Source organism: Ptychodera flava, chromosome 4, assembly GCF_041260155.1.
Source record: "Ptychodera flava strain L36383 chromosome 4, AS_Pfla_20210202, whole genome shotgun sequence".
Classification (NCBI taxonomy): domain Eukaryota; kingdom Metazoa; phylum Hemichordata; class Enteropneusta; family Ptychoderidae; genus Ptychodera; species Ptychodera flava.
Window position 1 is genome coordinate 5217655 of NC_091931.1, and position 20580 is coordinate 5238234.

At 35.2% G+C, this 20580-nt stretch overlaps 2 protein-coding genes across 2 annotated transcripts; one reads left to right on the top strand and one right to left on the bottom strand.

Moving 5' to 3' along the window:
- Positions 1-2196: 2196 nt before the first annotated feature.
- LOC139130751 (ribose-phosphate pyrophosphokinase 1) lies at positions 2197-14331 on the bottom strand. Its single transcript, XM_070696541.1, has 7 exons — positions 14110-14331; positions 12158-12341; positions 11615-11713; positions 10774-10898; positions 10288-10461; positions 5809-5968; positions 2197-3977 (listed from the first exon to the last, which is right to left on the bottom strand). Exons 1-7 carry the CDS (start codon positions 14229-14231, stop codon positions 3885-3887), a joined length of 957 nt encoding a protein of 318 aa, XP_070552642.1. The 5' UTR covers positions 14232-14331; the 3' UTR covers positions 2197-3884.
- Positions 14332-14559: 228 nt separating this feature from the next.
- LOC139130752 (ubiquitin-conjugating enzyme E2 K-like) lies at positions 14560-19095 on the top strand. Its single transcript, XM_070696542.1, has 5 exons — positions 14560-14737; positions 16378-16530; positions 17189-17371; positions 17766-17900; positions 18314-19095. The coding sequence occupies exons 1-5, from the start codon at positions 14675-14677 to the stop codon at positions 18383-18385; spliced, it is 606 nt and encodes a 201-aa protein (XP_070552643.1). The 5' UTR covers positions 14560-14674; the 3' UTR covers positions 18386-19095.
- Positions 19096-20580: the final 1485 nt, after the last annotated feature.

Here is a 20580-nt window from a genome sequence, read left to right on the forward strand (position 1 = left end):
TCCTGTCTGTTGCCTCTACTCACCAAAGAGAACAGCAAAGAATAAGCAAAGGTGGACCAAACTACTTGCTGCCATAAGAGAAATGGCAGTTCACATTAGTTTCTTCAATTGCAGAGTAAATCATATGATTCTTGTGAAGAAACTAGTTGCAAGTCACTTTCTACTTTATATTGTGTATTTGCTCTGCAATTTGGTATGCATCTCAAAAATTCTGTATTTCTTGGTGAAATTCAACTTTAACTGGGTTTGGCAAGGAGGAATCATCAGCCCTCCTCTTTAATATTTATATAAACAATCTCTGAAGGACTCACATTGTCTAACTGTGGTATTGGCTGTGAAGTGGGCCTGAGTGGTGCTGCTGTTAATAATTTGTTGTATGCAGATGACGTGTCTGAATGGTTGCGCCATCTGTCAAAGATCTGAGAAGACTTGACAAGATGTATGAGTTTTACATGTTTTAAATCTAACAATAAGCAATAAACGTTGTAAAACATCCCCATTCTGTAGTTGTAGGCATGACATAATATGGCTTGCTAGCTGAAAATGTACCTGGTAAGTTCTAGACTATCCCATGATTATCAGTGTCTACAGTAAAGCTACAAGACAAGTATTAAGGTTGATTCAAAGAAGTATCAAGAAATTCCTGAATTGACCCAAACATGATGAATTTGATGGTCCACTATCTACAACTCAACAAGTTTTGACATCTAAAATGTTTTAAGGCACACAATGCAAGGCAAGACAAGTCAATAAAACCAAATCAGCTCCAGCCAATAGCCATTCTACAAATCGTTAGAGGTGACAAATGCAGTGCATCGACAAAAGTTACCAACAATCTACCAATATCCATGAATATTCAGCTATATGACTGTGTATGTCTCAGTGAAACTCTGCTTTAATTTCTTATTGAAGTAATAATACAACATTGACAGTATTTGATTCTGAATGGTGAGAACTGACATTTTGGATCAAAATACTTTGCAGCAGCGAAATTCAACTAGATAACAAAATGGGAAACAGTAAATAGAATGTTTTATTTTAAAATCGATGTTTTGAGTTTTTCTCTCAAATTTCAATTTGTTACGTTATTTGATAGCCTGTAGATTAATCCACAATCGTTACCATTTAGTTTAAACTAGTCAATCAAGTTTATTTTGCAGACAATGCAAAATTATCCTATTCATAACAAGTGAATCATTAAAATAGTATTGGAAAGGCAGGAAACAATAAACAGAATTATATACTGTTACAGTTATGTCAATACAGTCTGGGTTTTAGTAGTAGATTCTGAGAATGGCCATGATATGATTGAGTCAAGCACAATTATGGCACCATGTACTAGCAGTGTAAATGACTTGTCACATTATTGCACACAACGTACACTGACATGTACAGGAGACACAATCATCATTTCCCTGGCATCAGTTAGATATGGATTTAATAAAATGAGAACAGTCAAAGAACCTTAGGCCTGCCTGCAGTTGCTGGTCCAAGTATCATATTGGAGAGGTTGAACTTTGTCTACACTACACATGGGAAGAATCTGCCATCTGTTTCACTATACCGGTATTATAAAAATACAACAGATCTAAAAATTAGGATAAATTTTTGATACATAATTCATAGGACATTGACATATTGTTTGGTAATTTTGAAAATATTGAGGTACATAGCAGTATCTCAAATGCAACATTGTTCAGAGCATACATGTAGGTTCTTTACCTCAGAGGTCTTCTCTCACAAATTCTAAAACACATCAAGGCCTGAATTAATTATTGTGTGAGGCAGGAAATTGGGTTTTCAAACCACCTGATGAAGTATGGCAACCTTTCAGATAAAGATGTGTTATATAGCGCCCTCAGCTGTAAACTGTCAAGCCACCTTCAAGGTGTAAAACTTTCGATAGCACATGCAAACTAACAATGTGCATCATTGCTATGGAATCATTAATTTGCATACTGAATACTAATTATTAAATTTTGCATATCTAATTATCGTCATAGCATGCCTCACTCTTTTGGTATCACAGGATGGACTTTCATGAAAGTATTTTACCAACATTTCATTAATGACCAAGATTTCAACAATGTTTATGGACTATTTGAAATACGTATTCCCCCAAATAATGCCCATGGTATATATTATGTAAACCACAGACAAGATCAGTTATGACTATTAATCACCTAAACAGACAAGAAAATTTTACAAAATACTTTATTTGCAGAATAAAATAAAACAAAAACAAAAAAAATAAACATTTGCCTCAAAAGTTGACACTCATAAAATACATCTGGAGAGAGGGCACTTGGGACAATGTTTTAATAAAACATGAATTGAAGAAAGCAAAGGAAAACATTGAAATGTGTTAGCAGCCATGTGACTATTTAAATGAATTTCCACACCATTTGTACAAAATATTTTATCGTCTTGTTTTCAGAAATAATTTGTAGCAAAGATTCTGTCAATAGTTGTATTAATGCCCAATGTAACAGATTGCGTGGCAGAACATATTTTATCTAGGTTTTAGAATATTGTTACAACATGACTGTTGTTTTTAATAATCTGCAGAGATCAGTGTCCATTGAAAACAAGATTTTCCCTTTGGAAAAGCATGAACTTCCCTTTTGTCAACAGCCTGGTGACTGCATTGTTGAAAGACTGCTTGTGAACACATTTGAAATAATCTCAGAGACAGTGAAAGCCTATCCAAACTCAACAGTCGTAGCGGATGTAGCCATGGAAAATGACAAGAATATATCGATTCAAATACAAACTCTCCTTGTAGAACATTTGTGCCAAGTTGAAGAAATCAAACATCTTAAAGTTAAGCGAAATGTAATGGAAATATTTGTCACAAATGCTCTCCATATCATAGACACAATGATATTACTATGAATAATTAGCAAATTAAGATAACTTCCTATATTTAGTCTGTAATGAATGAATGAAATTGGTATCTTTCAGAGCGTGAATGACATCAAGGTCTTCAAACTTCAAAGCTGCTACACACTGCTCTTTATGTGGTAACACAACAAATACTATCATAAAGAATCATATCATATAGGGAAAATTTCATATTACATGAGAACATTTAACGATTTTGAAGTCTTTGAAAGTGTGATTGTATGAAATAAATACATTTGGGATGTAAAATTGATGGTTTGAACACGTAACCACTTTGAATGCACAACAAAATTATTCTCAAACAAACCGCAAATTTTTTGTTACAACTAGAATTTCCTGTACTCAAAATTTCTCCATTAAAAAGCCACTGAAATGTAGTTACAATTTGGCAGTGGCCTACAAATCTGTTAGTCTCATAAAAATAATATACATGACTATGTCAATATGTGTGCTTTTTCTTTTTCAACGATACAGAATTGTAATTTTAATTTGAAATCTGTATCTGTCAAGTTTGTAATTTTCTGAAATAGAGACATTTCTCAGAAAGTCTTGCTTATCAAGATGTTGGTTACAAATATAAGGAATGTAAAAAATAAATAGAGATGGCATATTCATTATTCAAACACCAAGTGCATAATGTACCAACAAATACTATGTTAAAGACATTTAACCCTGAATATCAATGTACGTTGCATTTAGGAACCAAGAATTTTATTGGCAAAACAAAAATTGTCTTTGATATTGTGAGGTTTTGCTTTATTCCAACATAAAATTCATGAAGATGATGTGGCAGATATTTGAAATTGTCATGGAGACAAATTAAAACAAATTGCTAAACCATGCAGTATTTGGTGATGACCAAAAGAAGATACTGAACTTATCTATGGGACAAAATACTGTGGTTAGCTTATCATAACATATGAATATGTATGTATATGAATGAAGATATGTTAAACTTGCAGGTGACTATCTACATCTTTTTACAGTGGCACATGACTGAAGAGATACGAAACAGACTCCCCGTTGTGCGTTCTCCTGATGGCTTCGGCCAATATCATTGAAATGTCAATTGCCTGCAAGAAATCAAAGATAAAAAACAATAAGTAATGAGTATTGTGAAAATCAGTCACGCTTTGGTTCCCACTCTTTTGATTTCTAGAAATTCATGCACTACATACAATTATTGGTGTTTGTCACGTTCCTTCCGCCCATCAAGTCATGACATGCATCTTTGATAGACCTGAATTAAACTAGGCTACTGTGTCATGTCCATGTCCATGTCATGGAATGCAAACACGTTGATTAATATCACATGCAACAACAATGTCAGATTTCATATTCAATTGCTTTCATCACTATGATCTTTGCTATGACAGATTACATTTCAGGTAATTTGACAAGTCTTGATGTTTTTATAAATAATAACCACGCAATCCCTCTTAAGCTGGATTAAATGCTCATTGTTCAAATCTGAAATCTGCCTTTCTGCAATGATAAATTGGTTATATGTACAGTACAGTGGATATGAAGTACTTTGTTCAACACTAACACTAACATAACTTATGGAAGATTGTGCACAACATTCACAATGCTACCTGAGACAAAACAAAATTGTTCTTATGCAAAGTTGATGGAAAACTGAAAAAAACAAGCCTTATCAGATTCAACAAAACAAGACATGTAAAGACTGACACAGAAATTCTCTGGAACCAAAAAGGAAACAAATCAGACCATTTGACAAAAGTAAACCTGTTGAAGGCTAACAAACAATTACATATTTTAGTTCCAGAAGTTATATAGTTTAAGGGACAAAGTTGGCCATTTTTCATGAATTTTGTTTGATGCAAGATACTTCTTATATTGTGTGATATGTTGAAAGATACTGAATAAATGGGTGACCATGCATATATTTGACCCCGGTTTTAGACACATGAAACCATGGCGAAAATGAATTAATGGTCATGACCATTAATTCATTTTTCGCGCTGATTTAATTTAATTTGTCTAAAACCGTGGTCGAATACACGCATGGTCACCAATTCATTCAGTATCTATCAACATATCAAACAATATAAGAAGTATCTTGCATCAAACAAAATTCATGAAAAATGGCAGACTTTGTCCCTTTAATTGAGAGGAGAATGATAGTAAGCCAAAAAACAACTAAACAAAAGACAATGAAAGCCCTGTAATTTGAATAAATAGTGCTATTAACAAGGACATTATTGCTCTCTCAATAGTACCAAAAAAAAATTATCCACAGATTCGGATCACATTCTTTGGAATTATCCATGCAAGAACAATGAAAATATAACTTAAGTGAATGCCAATATTTCGATGAACACTATAACAGACATATTACCAGCTCATGACTACAGGCTTCAAGAGCAGCAATGCAACACTGACAAACTTTGCCAGAATTGTCAGCAGTAGTATTTGCTGTTATGCAAATGTGGGTATACTTAGTGACAAACTTGCTACAATGACAAGCCCTATTCTTTTTAAATCAGTTTACATTAATATTTTTCATACGATTTGATGTGAACATGAACATTTTTGAGCATCTTTGACTATCATTAATAACATGTTCGATTTTCAAAAAAATTGACAATTTTCCAAACAAGCAAATTATTTTGGAACCACTGGTTTAGAAACATGACTTCTTAATGGCAAATTGGGAGTGTCTAGAGATGCCAACAACTTATTTGTTATTCATTACAGAGAAGCATGTCTACAAATTTTTGACAAGGAGACAAGAAAATGCAACTTCTCTCAATGACTTGTGGTAAACTTTGTAACCCTCTTTCATGATTCAAATTTCTATTACTTCACCAACTCCCTTTGCACAGCTTTCAGTCTTAAAACTATCTGAGAAGTAGGTTGACATTATTTTATTGGACTTACAGCAATCTTACTGCAGTGTTTCATGTTAGTATCCTGAGGTATGGTATTGGTGACGACAACATTCTGCATCTGACTGTTGTTGATTCTTGATATTGCAGGTCCAGAGAAGATACCATGGGTTAATATGGCGTACACTTTGTCAGCACCAGCTGCAAGCAATCTGTGTGAATAAGACAAGTTGTTGGTTACACACACTGAGAACAATCTAGACCTATTCATGTTCTGTATGTAATTTAATGAAACCCTGTCAGTGACTATATTACACATATAAGTTTGAACTATGAACTCAATACCATATATATTGTTTCTTAACAAATCTTGCTTTGAATCAACTACCCTTAGAGAGAATGCTGGTTGTTTGCTGTGTTGACTCGATCACTGTAAAACATTCGCTAGCATCCTGGCCAATTTAGCTAAATCTGTCAATTTGCTAAAGTGCCGCTAATTTAAACTTTTACCTAATATTCACTGTGATTAGGATGTCATTTTAGCTAAATAAAAAACCTGCTGATCACAATGAAAATCCAAAAACGCTAAAATGGCATGCAGCTAATTCAAAGTGTTTTACAGTAAATCCATCCTTTCACAACTATTATCCCAAACCATTGTTACCAATGGTGATTACGGACCCATTTACAGGAAATTAGGGTGAGCTTTTTGAATCTTGGACATAGTTCTGTTGTTGTTGCACATAGTCACATAATACCAGCTCTTACAAAATATGAAATATTGAGGTTCAATCAAAGCACTTTCCCCCATTGTTGTCAAGGTATTTTCAACAGCCCTATGTGTATGCTGTTTACTGTTTGCTTTGGCCCACAAAACCAAGGAACAAATGACAGAATTGCTGAAGGGGCAAGTTTTTATCAGCTTTCTCTCCATACAAATTGATTGACTGCACACAACTTTCAAAACAGAATAAGGGACTAACATCATGTAAATAGTGAATTTTAACAAGAACTAATCTGAGCAAAGTGATTGAACACTGCTGCTTTAACATTGCTATCAGCATAGTAGTTAGACTACTACACACACAGGTATAGGTGCTATCAGCATAGTAGTTAGACTACTACACACACAGGTATAGCTGCTATCAGCATAGTAGTTAGACTACTACACACACAGGTACAGCAGAATGATGATAGACTATACAGAACCGATACAACATGGCATAGATGCTGAAGTTAATATAATTTTAGGGTTGACAATGTGAATGCAATGTCACAATAGAGGTATGTAAGAGTGCCTTCAACAGCATACTCCGAGTTCAAAAACCGAGTCGGACTTGCATACTCCGAGTAAAACTGCTTACTCGGACTTGTTTACCCGAGTACACGGCCTACTTGGACTTGTATACTCCGAGTACATTACTACTCGGAGTTGAATACGCCGAGTTACACTTGCTTGTAGAAAAACAATACTGGAAAAACAGAGGAAATATTCGATCTTGTGATAAAAAAAATTGCAAACAGCGTATACAGTACATGTACTTTCAGTCGCTCAGAGAAAAGAGCGATCTCTCTGCTGTGTAAAATACCATCTTGTACAACACGCTCAAGTCATTGTCGTTGTCGAGTGTAGCTACCGTCACGCAAATTATTAGCTTGTCTTGTCTTTTCGTTTCATTACCGGATCAGATCCTGATTTGATACATGACTTGAATTGGTCACAACAACGTTTCATGATCACCGCGCGATGCATCGCGGCGAATTAAATGTATTAGAACACGGACGCCATTATCGAATGACCTGTCGACCTGTGACGTCATGGCCTTGGTTTGCTGGCGTTGCGAGGCCATGATAGACTTGCCCAAGCATTTTAGGCATATTTATGTCTTGATAAAATAATTAAACTAATAATTTTTCAAAATAAAATGAGCACAGTGCGCTCGTGTATAGTATGAACCCAGTGCGAGTGACCACTTGGTCGTAAACAATGACCTGACTTGACCTGTGATGTCATGCATTTATTTCGCTAATGGAACGATACTGTGCGATATCGAACTGAGTAACTGGCTGGACTTGCCTGAAGTTTATTGGTTTTCTGTAAATGTAACGTCAATTAAAGTCATCTTTCAAAAAACTTCGCTGCTGGCCGTGGCAGCAGCTTTCTTCTGAGGGTAAAATCATGGTCGCTCCTTGTGGAGGGACCGTGGCTAAATATGCATTGCGCAACAGATTTACAAGACATCGTGAAAATGAAATTCTTTTTTTCAAAAGAGCAGATTTTCGACATATCGATCCGCGCTAGCCGTATTAAAACTCCGTGAGTAATAAAGTACCTTTTTCCGACAGATCGTTTCTTGAACGGTATGGCAAAATATGCATTTATAGAACACGTATCGGCGTATTCAAGTCCGAGTAGGCCATGTACTCGGAGTATACAACTCCGAGTAGGCCATACACTCGGAGTATACAAGTCCAAGTAGGCCGTATACTCGGGGTATACAAGTCCGAGTAAGCAGTTTTACTCGGCGTATGCAAGTCCGAGTACTCGGACTTGCAAGTCCGACTCGGTGTTGGAACTCGGAATGTATGGTTTGAGATACTCCTACATACCTGCACAATAGAGTCAAATTGTGTGCCTGAAAGAGTGAATATATTAACATTAGGTTTATGGTTATTCAGTCTGCTTCCAGAAAACAATACTATTATACAAATCAACTGTAATGTGATGGAAATTAGTTGACCATAGACTTTCAATGTGATCGCACTGTGTTACATAATGATCCTTTAAAAGTTGTCATTAATTTTACAAGGTTGCTGCACTGATCTGCAAATCAGTGCTGTGGTATATCTACAGCTATGGAATCCTACAATAAAATTGATAATAGAGAGGTGTTACATTATTACAAGTCACAGGTCTTCCTTCTTTCCAGTGATAAATACACTGCAAGATTTCTGACAATTTGGATTTCCCCCTCTCTCCAAAGGTGTTCTGGCCACAAAGTCAAGATTAGCTGAAATACAGTCCATCCACAAACGGTTAGGATACTGTTTTGTATAGTGTGCAGTACTTGATTAGCTGACAGTCTAGGTGTTCTGCCATGGAGTTGGCTGTTGATGATATCACGCCAGCTGTACTGTCCTTTTCCAAGCAAGGGTGAAGTAGGGCTAGTTATGCTCATTTTTTTACAGAGATATTCAACCGAATCTGACATTCAGTATTCCACCTACCACAAAACTTTGATATATTCTAAAACATTTGTATCAAAAGATGTGGAATATTTATGATCTTTTTTCCTGCGCTGTTCTCTTGCGATCTATTGGCATTTCATTACTCAACCCAGTGTAAGTCACTTCTTGTCTTGTGTCTATACATGTGTGTCAATAGACAGTCCATTTTCATCTGCCACAGACTGCAAAGTTCTGATAGCTTTTTTCTTCTTGATATCCATTTGCTAATGATAGCAAGTCTAAAATTATACTGATGAGCTCAGCTTTTTTTGATTAATGGTTTATGATAAAAAATAATCTATCATTTTCCACGTATTACTTTGACACTCAATTTTACAAAGTGGGATCCATTACTATCTGTGTTTTTGGGTACAGACTCTCGGTATTCTGGGGTTGTGATTTTTGAGATCTGTCAATTTCCAGTTTCAAAGAGACCTCATCTTTTTATTTGCAATTCTAATGTATTTTCTTACTTCAAAATAAAAAACCCACAGGATTCAAAAGCAGATAGCCCATCTACCATTTTGTTTTATTTTTTGATGGGAGAGACATCCTTAATTTAGTTTGACCTTTTTTGTCCACTCTTGTAAATTTACTGTATCATACTTTCTTTGAGATCCAGACTTGTACTCTTTGAATTGCAGTGATTTGAGATGTTCAATCCCAGGAATTTCTTGAAAAAAAACCATTGGTTCAATTCCATTCTAATGAACATGTACTGGTTCTGCCATGCAAGGTTGTGGGTGTATCAGGTCTCAGTGTTAACTGTGACAACACCAATGCTTGCTATAACTTCTTTAAGTGAGTAACAATCTAACAGAATCAAAACACACATCTTGATGATACAATGCTCAGTGTTTCCTGAACATTTGTTGAAGGACCAGATGAAAGAAAAGCCAATACTCCATGAACTTACTACTCCTTGCAATCTTCATTTCATTCATATTATCCATTTCATGTCAATCTGAACTCTGAATATAGAAGGTTATTTTCCAAACATCAACACTAAATATTTTAAGTTATTTGGGACCTTGTATTTTAAGAGTAGTCTAAATTAAAGAAGAATATATTAGGCCAAGAGGAACAACCTGTTCACTTGTTTTCCTCAATAACAAGTCCATCCTCACCATTGAAAATAATAGATTTGGACCAAACCATAATCGTGAAAGAGACTGTTAAATCATAGTCACACAATGCTTCTTTTTCCTAGAACATGTAAAGATTTAATGATGCACGGCAGTTGTACTGGAAGAACTGTAATCCACTGGCTACTCAGCACCATTGATTTTACTGGTTTACTTACTTCTCTGTGGCATGACATATTGTTCCACATGTATCTGCCATATCATCTACCAGGATGGCAACACGGTCTTTGACATCACCAACCAGTACCATGGAGGCTACTTCATTGGCCTTCTTACGTTCTTTATGGATGAGGGCAAAGTCTACATTGAGACGATCTGCGATGGATGTCACTCTGAGAGACAAATATGGAGAAAAGGGGTTTTCACAATGAACAAATTGATTTGGTAATGTTGTATATGTCCTGATACCCGATTCAATGAATCCTTTGATCTATCATTCATCTCAAAAATGAACTTATTTTTACAAAGAGCATTTGCTGAGCAAAACAAGTTTCAGTTGAGACTGAAATATGGAAGACGTCACTTAATTGGTACACGCGATCTAAGTTTATTTCCTGTGAAATATTGTGGTCTTTCTTTTAGAGATTGCCATACCAGTCATGCAGTCATGCATGTGTATTTTGGTAGCGGGACACTTTACATACCTCTTAGCACCACCAGCATCTGGAGATACTATGCAGCTGTTTTTCCATTCAGGGATATTTTCCCTGACCCACTTCAAGACTGCTGGTTCTGCATACAGATTGTCAACTGGAATATCAAAGAAACCCTGTGGAAACAAACACATTGCAGTAAGTTAACATATCTCAGAGAATGTTGACTATGAATATGGGCAATTAACAGCTATTATGACTGCAGATGTCTTCATAAAATTGTGAAGCATAAAAGCCTGATAAATTCAAATGTTTAAAACAAAGCTTTATGTATTGAGTAATTCTGGGTGTTCCTTTGGTCCCAGAGATCAAATTTGTTGGCAGGTAGTATTCTCAATTATGTACAATAATAAATATGGCAATTCTCACAAAAACATGTCAACCTAGCTTTTCAACAATGTTCAAGGGAAGGTATACAAGGGAAGGTAAACTAATGTGTATATAACTGACCATAAAAATTCATATTGGACAACCATAAAATACACTTGATGTAGAACTGCTGTCAGTTTGTCTGGCTTACGTGAAAATGAAGTACTTGACATGTACAATTTAAGTTTTTGTAACAGTTTTAGTGAGGCATTATGTTCAAAAATATAGATTACCTATATTGTCAATAAAATCAACAGAGTAATGACTACAGCATTACTGAATCAGCAGTGAATAATGACAAGCAAAAACCTAAATGTGAATATATACTACATTCCGAATACATTCAATAAGTCAACAAAACCCCATTAATACTCTTTGTTACATCAAAGGCAAAAAGATCATGAATATTCTTTATTAAACGACACCACAATACAACTATTTTGATCTTTGTGTTCCTACTTGCCTGTATTTGTGACGCATGTAAATCCATTGTTATGATGTGATCTGCACCAGACACTGATAACATGTTGGCAACCAATTTTGCAGATATTGGTGCACGACTCTATAGATAAAATGATATGTTTGTAAAAATTCAGTGAAAAGAAATGAGCAACTCATTTCATTCTCTATGTTGACACTGTGATTCTCAACAAAACTTTAGTAAATACAATTAGAATCATTACAATGTTAACTTTGATGCAGGTATCATTTATAGAGTCTTCATTGCAACATTTGTCAAAGGTTGCAACTTTCAATGAGACTTGCATAATTAATCTTGAAGTTAAATTTATGAAATGCCTTAACCATTTCTCTTTTGAATCCTTGTGGATAAAATTAAACTTCTCGTCATTTGTCAACATAACTGTAAATGTTATAAATGAATAAAAATAAAACACACACACACACAGATAATGAAAATTGAATGTTACAAAATTTGTTGATTAAACTACAATACCAATGGTTATTGATAATGTGACAACAAACATTGACAGCCGTTCTCTCCTACCTTGTCTTTCTTATCTTGCCTGGCGTAGGGAAACAGCGGAATAACCGCGGTAACCCGTGCAGCTGAAGCAATTTTGCATGCATTGATCATGATCAACAGCTCCATCAGGTTATCATTAATGTCTCCACAACCACTTTGCACAATGTACACATCTTCCCCTCTGACACTCTCACCAATCTCAACACTGAAATTAAATACAAAGTATGTCATATTATAGTTGAGTTTCATTTGAAAATCCTGATAACAGGTGTTAGTAGAGAGACATTTGATCCATCAAACTTGTAATGATACACCTTATTAGGATACATCTCCACATAAATTCAACTTAACAATCTGGATACCACTGAATTATCAGCACTCTGTGGAACTGATAATGACCAAAATCACAAACACATCGTTGGATTTGATAAAGTGTATCAGTCATATAAATTACTATAAGTTTTGATTCATTTGTTAAAAAAAAACAGGTCTAGAAAACTTTGTTTCTACTTCTAGTGATGTGTTGTGGACCTTGAATTTTTTTTTGTTACAAATAGCAAAACACTAAAAAATGAAAAAGAAAGAATGAAAAAAATTCCTTACAAAGCTACCCTATTTTTGTGCCATGTTATAGAAACGTACACATCTTTCCGTTCCATGATAAATTAACTTTGAAAAGATATTTAAATTGCACTTATGTACAGTTAAAACAAAAGACATCACTTAATCTAATTATCTCTTCAGAGCGGACATTATGAAAAAGTTCAAGGTGTGTCAAACATGGTCAAAGTCTGACATAAACTGTTGTTTACTTTCATATAGCCTTGAACTTGTCACAGGAATATGTACACTTTAATTAAACAATGAATGCAGCAGTTTCCTTCAAGGCTCACCAGATGTGATGTTGACACACAAACATCACAAACTGGATGGACTTACAGAAATATAATGTGTTACACATTAAATTGTTTTATTATCTCCTAGAACTCATGCATATTTTAAGATGATGGTTGCTGTTTTTTGCTTAGATGTAAATGGTAAACGAGACCGAGACCTCAGTGAATTCTTGGTTAACAATGAAATAGAAGTCGAAACTACACCTTATTTGAATAGTGACAACACTGACAATTTTAATGAGGATTTGAATTAAGATCAGTATTAATAGAAATTAATAATGGAAAATATAACTTATCAAAGTTTTATGAGAATGCACACATAAAGAAGCCAACTTTACAGTAAGGTCTTTGTGCCTACTTGTAATAATCCGTGCCACTGGGTAAAGGCATTTGTCAGTTGATCAGAAACTCTAGCCTTAAGACTCACAAATTTGTATTAGTTTGAGCTAATGCACACAAACTATTGTTCTATTGTAGCAACTCAGCACAATATCTTCTTTGGCAAAACAGGGCCAATCAAACCCCTTCCTAAATTGGGCCTTTCAAAATTTCGCGGGAAAAAGACCAACACACAGTGACGTCATGTAGGTCGCTTATACAGCGCACTTACTATACAAAGGGAAGATTAAGAAAGCATGCACAGCTGCCGCCGAGACCGATACATTTACACTTGAAAAATATATGTTTATGAAAATAAGTTTGCTAACGTATGAAGACATGCAAGAGATTTTAAGCAAAAAGTCTGAGACGCTGACATAACGCGAAGAAGCCATACAATGTCCGCTCTAAATTCTACGACAGTAATGACAACAGCCGCGACAAAAAGAAAACAAACGTAAATCTTTCTGTAGTTTTCATGAGTCGACGTCCCACAGATTTCTTGAACTATAAAGAAACTAGAACGATGGTTCACCTGTGATATGTTGATGAGCGAATTTGTGAAAAAATCACTATGTCAACATATGCCTTTGAATGCCATGTGTTTTCTGATGATGACTGAAGGTCTGAACGCGCACTCACTCACCCGCCACACGAGACATGTGAAGCACGCGCGTGGCGCGCCAATTTTGTTCTTACCATGTTTCTTGATTGCTAAATTTCTTGGTGACCACTTTGCTGAGGTCGATTCCGAGTCGATCAGCGATCTTCTGAGCCAAGTCAGGATGAGAGCTGCCACTGAAGAGCTTGATATTTGGCATCTTTGGGGCTTTTTCAGGGTTGATATCACTCTGCTCCAGATTGTCAGGGCTTCTCTGCTGAACACGGAATACGACCCAGTATGGAAATGCGACCTGAGCATGCGTGTCACTCTAGCCATGTACAAAGCAATGATCCCCAAAATGTTAGAGTTCCTTTCAAATTATAAAGAAGGACACAAACAATGTCCATATTTATGGGTAAATTACACGTTATTTGGTCTAAGTAAAACTCTGTCTAATAATGCCACATCAGACGCGATTACTTTCACAAAATTTTGCTTCTGATCGAGGCAAAAAGCGCCCTCCAATCACGTACTTAAGCGCATGCGTTTTGCACAACAATATTACACAGCCGTCCCAAAACTTCATGGTCCCAGATCGAAGGACAAACCAATCTTTAAACTTCAGTTTCTCTCAAAGAGAATCTAGGAATATATTTAGCCATGTCAAACATAGCTGCTGCTAGAATACAACGAGAATTTAAAGAAGTTGTAAAATGTGACGAGGTAGGTGTAACTTAGCTAAACATGCTATGTTACCGTCATGAACAACTAGCGATTCTCGATCGAGGTCTCGTCACTTCGGATCTCTAATACGACGCCTTAAATGTCCCGTCAGGCTCATAGCTACCCGTTAGGCTGTCAATGTAATTAGTGCTGTGCAAGTGGCTCTGTTTAAACGTTGACAAACAAACACATAAACTGTTCTTTAATGTTCTGAGAAATTATATTGTATGTAAACACCGTAAAGTTTATCATGAAACAAATAACATGAACGTCATCCAATCAAAGATCATGTGGATCTTGCAGTCTGCTTCATTTCAGATGAAGATGATCGCAGATCATAATCTGATGGATGTGGTTTTCCTGCTGTCCAAAAATGTTCACAGTATACACTGGTATACAAGGACCCTCAATGGATGTCAACATTTTATAAACACCATTTGTGTATTGTATGATGATTGTCTGTTTTAATCAGGGTCCGACTTCACTATTCTGGTTAAGGAATATGTGAGATCATAGCATGATAGTAACAAGTACATATGCTGTGTTCAAAAATTCTGTTTACTCGCAATGTTAAGCGTTACACTTATGCTTGAAAGATAAAATTTTCTCAATCTTATGCAGAGAATTCTTTCAAATATAATTTAGAACCTGCAAATAGATTCAAACTGGACTTTCCATTTTGGGAGCCAGGTTTGAAACTCGGTCTGTGCATCTGATAAAGCAGAGAATACGCAGAGTAGCAGGAACCTGCTGTTTACTGGCTGGAATGAAAGTATTGGTTGACATAGTCACAATACTATATTTACCATGTTTACAGCCTATTTTAGCGTAAATTGGATTATCTGAAAAATTCTTATCTCACCCCGTGATTACCATCAATGTAGGTCCATATTCTGTGGTTGACATCAAAATGCTTATTCACTAAATAACCTTACCTGTGTAAATGCAGATGGTTGTCTTATCATCGTCTCTTTCTGATTTCTGAGATCTTATGTTTCACAAATTTCTTTGTGATGTATATAATGTTCTTGTTTTAGGGAATCATCCTATGTTCAGTTACCATTGAGATTCTGCCACAAGTAGAAACAAATTTAAGCAACTTCATTACAGATGGAAACAGAAGTGCTTTATAGTGATTATGTAATGCAGTAATGATTATGTAATATGACAATTTTATTCTGGAGTTGGTCATGATACTCTTTCACATAATTCCCCATTTTGTTGAGTTTTTTGTCATCAGCCTATTGGTGCATATGTACTAATTTGTTATCTGCCTGGTATTTAGGACACAGTCCAAAAGCTAACCTTGTCTTGAATTAATATTGTTACCAAATACACCACATGTTATTAACTATGATAACTCCCTGAAAAAAGGGACAATGAAGAGCCTTGGTATTGTTTTATCCATCAAAAGATTTATAGATCCTTTACAGCAGGCATATTGAGCACATTGTATCAATTGCTGTAAAAAGTACATTAGAAAGTAGACCTGCCTTTGATAATGTGAGGCAAGCGATTTTTAGGACCGTAGACTAAATTGAATAAGCATGACCTTTCACTAATTTCTAACATATATTTGTCTCAGTTACACGATCTATGAAGACTTTTTATTTACTTTACCACTTCATATTATTCTTCAGGCTGCTAAATATGCCATCAAAGTTGAAATGGTAGATGATAGTTACAATGAACTACGTGGAGAAATTGCAGGGCCTCCAGATACACCGTATGAAGGAGGAAAGTATATTTTAGAAATCAAAATACCAGAAACTTATCCATTTAATCCACCTAAGGTATGTGTCAATCACATTTTATATATTCAAATTATTTGTATAAATAGTGAATTTATACCATATATGGAACTTTAATTATGAGTAGTCTGTCATGGGTATTCTGTCAATTTTTTCTCAAAACTATGTACTGAAGGCGAATTATGCGGAAAAAGAGCAGTTTATACAATTTTTCTGTAATGGTTGTTTACATGTAACTAAGTAACTGTAACAGTATGTTCTTGTTATAGTACAATTACATGTATTTATTTGTTCTTTCATGAAGAAATTATGTAAGAATACTATGGTTACTTTTTGAACCTTCAACTTTTCATGATCAATTGCACCTTATTTTCTCTGTGTGCAAAATTATTACAGTTTGACTGATCATTACAGATGATGGAAGGTGTTCACCACTCTCCTATTACTAAATAACCTTTCTTGGGTTACTTATCTTAGTGTTTCATTGATCTGAATATTTTATTGTGTTATGTACTTCCTAACGACATATATGCACTTCCCAATAAATAACCACTATACCTGTATGTAAGCTCAAGGGAAATAGATGTGTACCTGAACAAGTTTATATATCATAACACAGTCAAGTAGTCAGCCCATAATATAGTATGTAATTTATTCGACCTGTTTTGCATTTTCACATCATTTATTTTAACATTTGCAGGTAAGATTTGTTACAAAGATTTGGCACCCAAACATAAGTTCAAAAACAGGGGCTATTTGCTTGGACATCCTGCGTGACCAGTGGGCAGCCGCTATGACATTACGAACAGTCTTATTGTCTTTACAAGCGTTATTAGCAGCGGCAGAACCAGATGATCCTCAGGATGCTGTTGTAGCAAAACAGGTGAACATATAGATCTTTTTTTCTCATATCATTAGTAATAGTGAATGATGCAGTGCTTTCATTAGCTTACTAAGTTGAATTTGATGATGATAACCCTCTTTTACCAAGCTTCATCTTTCATCATCAGGTCAAGTTGATGAAAAACAAATAAAGCATACCATGGGTAACATAATGATGTGTAATGGTTTACAGATTCTAATGGTGATGGAAACAAACTGTGCAATTGTAAAGATGATGGCATTTCAACAAAGATGAAACTAGCTGTCTTTTATAACTGCATAACTACACAGTAGTTGTTGATTACTGGTAGTGTTACTGTCACATGTGAACACTGTAATCTCTGAAGCTGCATGTATGTATCAATTGATGAAAGATTTGGATTTTTCTTTTGCAGTACAAAGAAAATCCTGAAGCTTTTCAGGAAACAGCGAGGCATTGGGCATGTGCGTATGCAGGTGCACCAGGTAGTCAACACAATTTAAGCTTAGAGGATAAACTTAGCAAACTTAGAGAAATGGGATTTGATGAGGTAAGAACCTGGACTTTTTCAAAATGATGTTTCCAAGGGAGAGCCATGTAAATGTATTTAGATTTGCTGGCCTGGTCAGTATTACCGGGGTAACACAGTTGCAACTTATCTTGTTCTCGTACCTGACGACATGTGAATCCCCAGGTTGTGGCAATCAGAGGTTCCATCAATCAGACCAGTTTGCATATATTGAAAATTTTATGATTTCAGGCTGCAAATGTTGTCTGTTAACAGGTTATATAGGTACACTTGAGATTTCATCTCAGATCTGATATAAGTGTGTTTTGTCTTTTGATATTCTGTGAATCAAATTCCAACAGTAAAGGCCTAGTATGCAGGATTGACATCTGTGCAATGAAATTGATTCTGTGTATACACTGATCCTGATACATGTTTTATTTTCTTTCTGACAGACACTTTCAAGAGAAGCACTTTCCATGTACAGCTGGGATGTAGAAAAAGCATTAGAGCATCTTATGAGCTGAAGACCAATTCACTTCACTTATATAGATCTTACTTGTGTATATAGAGACTCTACTAATTAAAATGCCAATTACCAGCAAATACAGCAAATAATAGTCAGAGTGGGCAACAGGGAAGTGTCTCCAGTTTCAGATTTCTGTCAAATTTGCAAGTAACTCGGCAAAGCCTGTAGTATTTTGTGTTTCAGAGAGGATTTGCAATTATTGTGGCTATCTTAGTGTATTCAAGATAAACATATATTAACAGCTATTGACAGATGTTTGTCACTTTGATGTTCTCATGCTGAATCTAGCATTTTCTGTGTTGAAAATCAAAAGTAGAAATTTATATGACACCAATGTTTTATGCAGAGTCTAGATTCACCCAAAACTAATCTTTTTATCCTCCTGAACAGTTCTGATAATAGTGTTAATAACACAATTCAAACAGATAGATAAAATGCATAGATTCTATCAGGACGCCACCCAAGCTGGAGCATTTCTGTGATGCATTTTGTCAAAGAATTTGTCAATAGTAAATTTGAAGAAAACTTCATACAACAATACCATAAACTCAAGTATACCCTAGGGTAGGTGCTGATCAATGAAATTTCATCATTGGTAAATAATACACTATGTTTGCTGTCAACTGTGACAAGTGTCATTTAGATCTTCAAAAAATGAAAATTGTTTTTCATCGGTCATATGAAACGTAATGTTCCACTTTTCCCTGTAAAATATGGAAAGATGAAGAGTAAAACCACTGCCCCCTTTCTTTGTGGCATTTGAATGATCAATGGATATAGGGATTAACTCTGTTATACATCAAAGTAAAGAGCTTAACAGAATTCTGAATTCTGAATTGATACATTGAATGCTAGAAATTATCAATTATCCTCGCTTGTAATGTATATGGCAAATTGTGAAGGAACTTGTAATATCTGTGTGGAATGGCAATGATTTATGTTGTAATGCTTATTGCATGTGTGCACCACAGCTGTGTTAGCTGTGTACTCACAGCATAATATGGTCATATGGCTGTGGACAGGGGTTTAGTGACACAATAAACTGAAGATTTCATGTGAACAGCAAATTTGAAAGAAATCTGAATAGTATGCGCCACTGAAAACTTAGCAATTGCTTCAAGTGTAATACAAGTAGAAAACCATATTTTTTGTCAAGAAAATATTGCATGGTGGTGCAATCAACTTTGAATCAAGTAAACAGGTTGTAATTGTCAGTTTTTGTATAGAAATCAACAGACTTATGAAATTTTAGTTCCTAATGCAAGAGTAAATACTGATACTAATTGAAAATGCTCTGGTAGTGGTAGTAATTTGAGACACACCGCTGACATTTCATGGATGAAAAGATTTGTTTTATAAAAGATTGTACTTTTCATTTTTTTTCCTTCTTCAGTAATGAAGGTACATTTAAGGTAAATTTCCTTCGCAGTTAAATCAGTTTTATATTCATAGGTAGCTTAGATGAAATTGTTGCAGGGTTCATGGATTTTTGTTATTCTGAAAGACACACAAATAATGAGTATAGAGATTGTTACATGTGGCGCTTATGAAGACAGCTCTCACAATATGCAGGGTTCACTTATCAGAATTCATGCTCAGAAACTTTAACCATGAAGTAAATGCTTGAAATTGCAAAGTCGCTACCTTCATATACACATTTTTCCTGAAATTTAAAAAGCATCCAATTTCAAACTTATGAAGCATAAATTGTATCAATGACTATCAGCATCCTGTTGCATCACAAATTGCATACTCCAGATACACTGACAGGGAATGGGCATAATCCAGATACACTGACAGGGAATGGGCATACTCCAGATACACTGACAGGGAATTACCTTATTAACTGTTCACTTTGAATCTATTTACAAAATGAATGAAATTGCTATTGATAATATAAATTTAACTTTGCTTCAACATTACTAACACTATTTGAAAATATCAGTATGCACATTAGCAATACATATTCTCTATGGCTTGCTCTAATCCCAACTCATATTTGGAGTTAAAACAGTACAAGCTAATAAGTCAGCGATAACTTTCAGAGTTTTTCATGTCTGTAGGATTCTATGCCATCTCATACGTTATCTGTGATTTCACTGATTACCACTTATATTGAGGCGTCACAGTACTGTAGTGTCATGCTTATGCTAGCCCCTTTGATCCATTGTTGAAATGAATAGTGAAATATAT

Excerpts from the sequence above, each read along its gene's own strand:
- LOC139130751 (XM_070696541.1), bottom strand. The coding sequence starts at position 14,231 with ATGCCAAATATCAAGCTCTTCAGTGGCAGCTCTCATCCTGACTTGGCT. Across the intron at positions 12,342-14,109 it reads TTTAGCAATCAAGAAACATG|TGTTGAGATTGGTGAGAGTG; the intron begins GTAAGAACAAAA and ends ATTTAATTTCAG. Across the intron at positions 10,462-10,773 it reads GATGCTGGTGGTGCTAAGAG|AGTGACATCCATCGCAGATC; the intron begins GTATGTAAAGTG and ends TTTGTCTCTCAG.
- LOC139130752 (XM_070696542.1), top strand. The coding sequence starts at position 14,675 with ATGTCAAACATAGCTGCTGCTAGAATACAACGAGAATTTAAAGAAGTT. Across the intron at positions 17,372-17,765 it reads ATGCTGTTGTAGCAAAACAG|TACAAAGAAAATCCTGAAGC; the intron begins GTGAACATATAG and ends TTTCTTTTGCAG. Across the intron at positions 17,901-18,313 it reads GAGAAATGGGATTTGATGAG|ACACTTTCAAGAGAAGCACT; the intron begins GTAAGAACCTGG and ends TCTTTCTGACAG.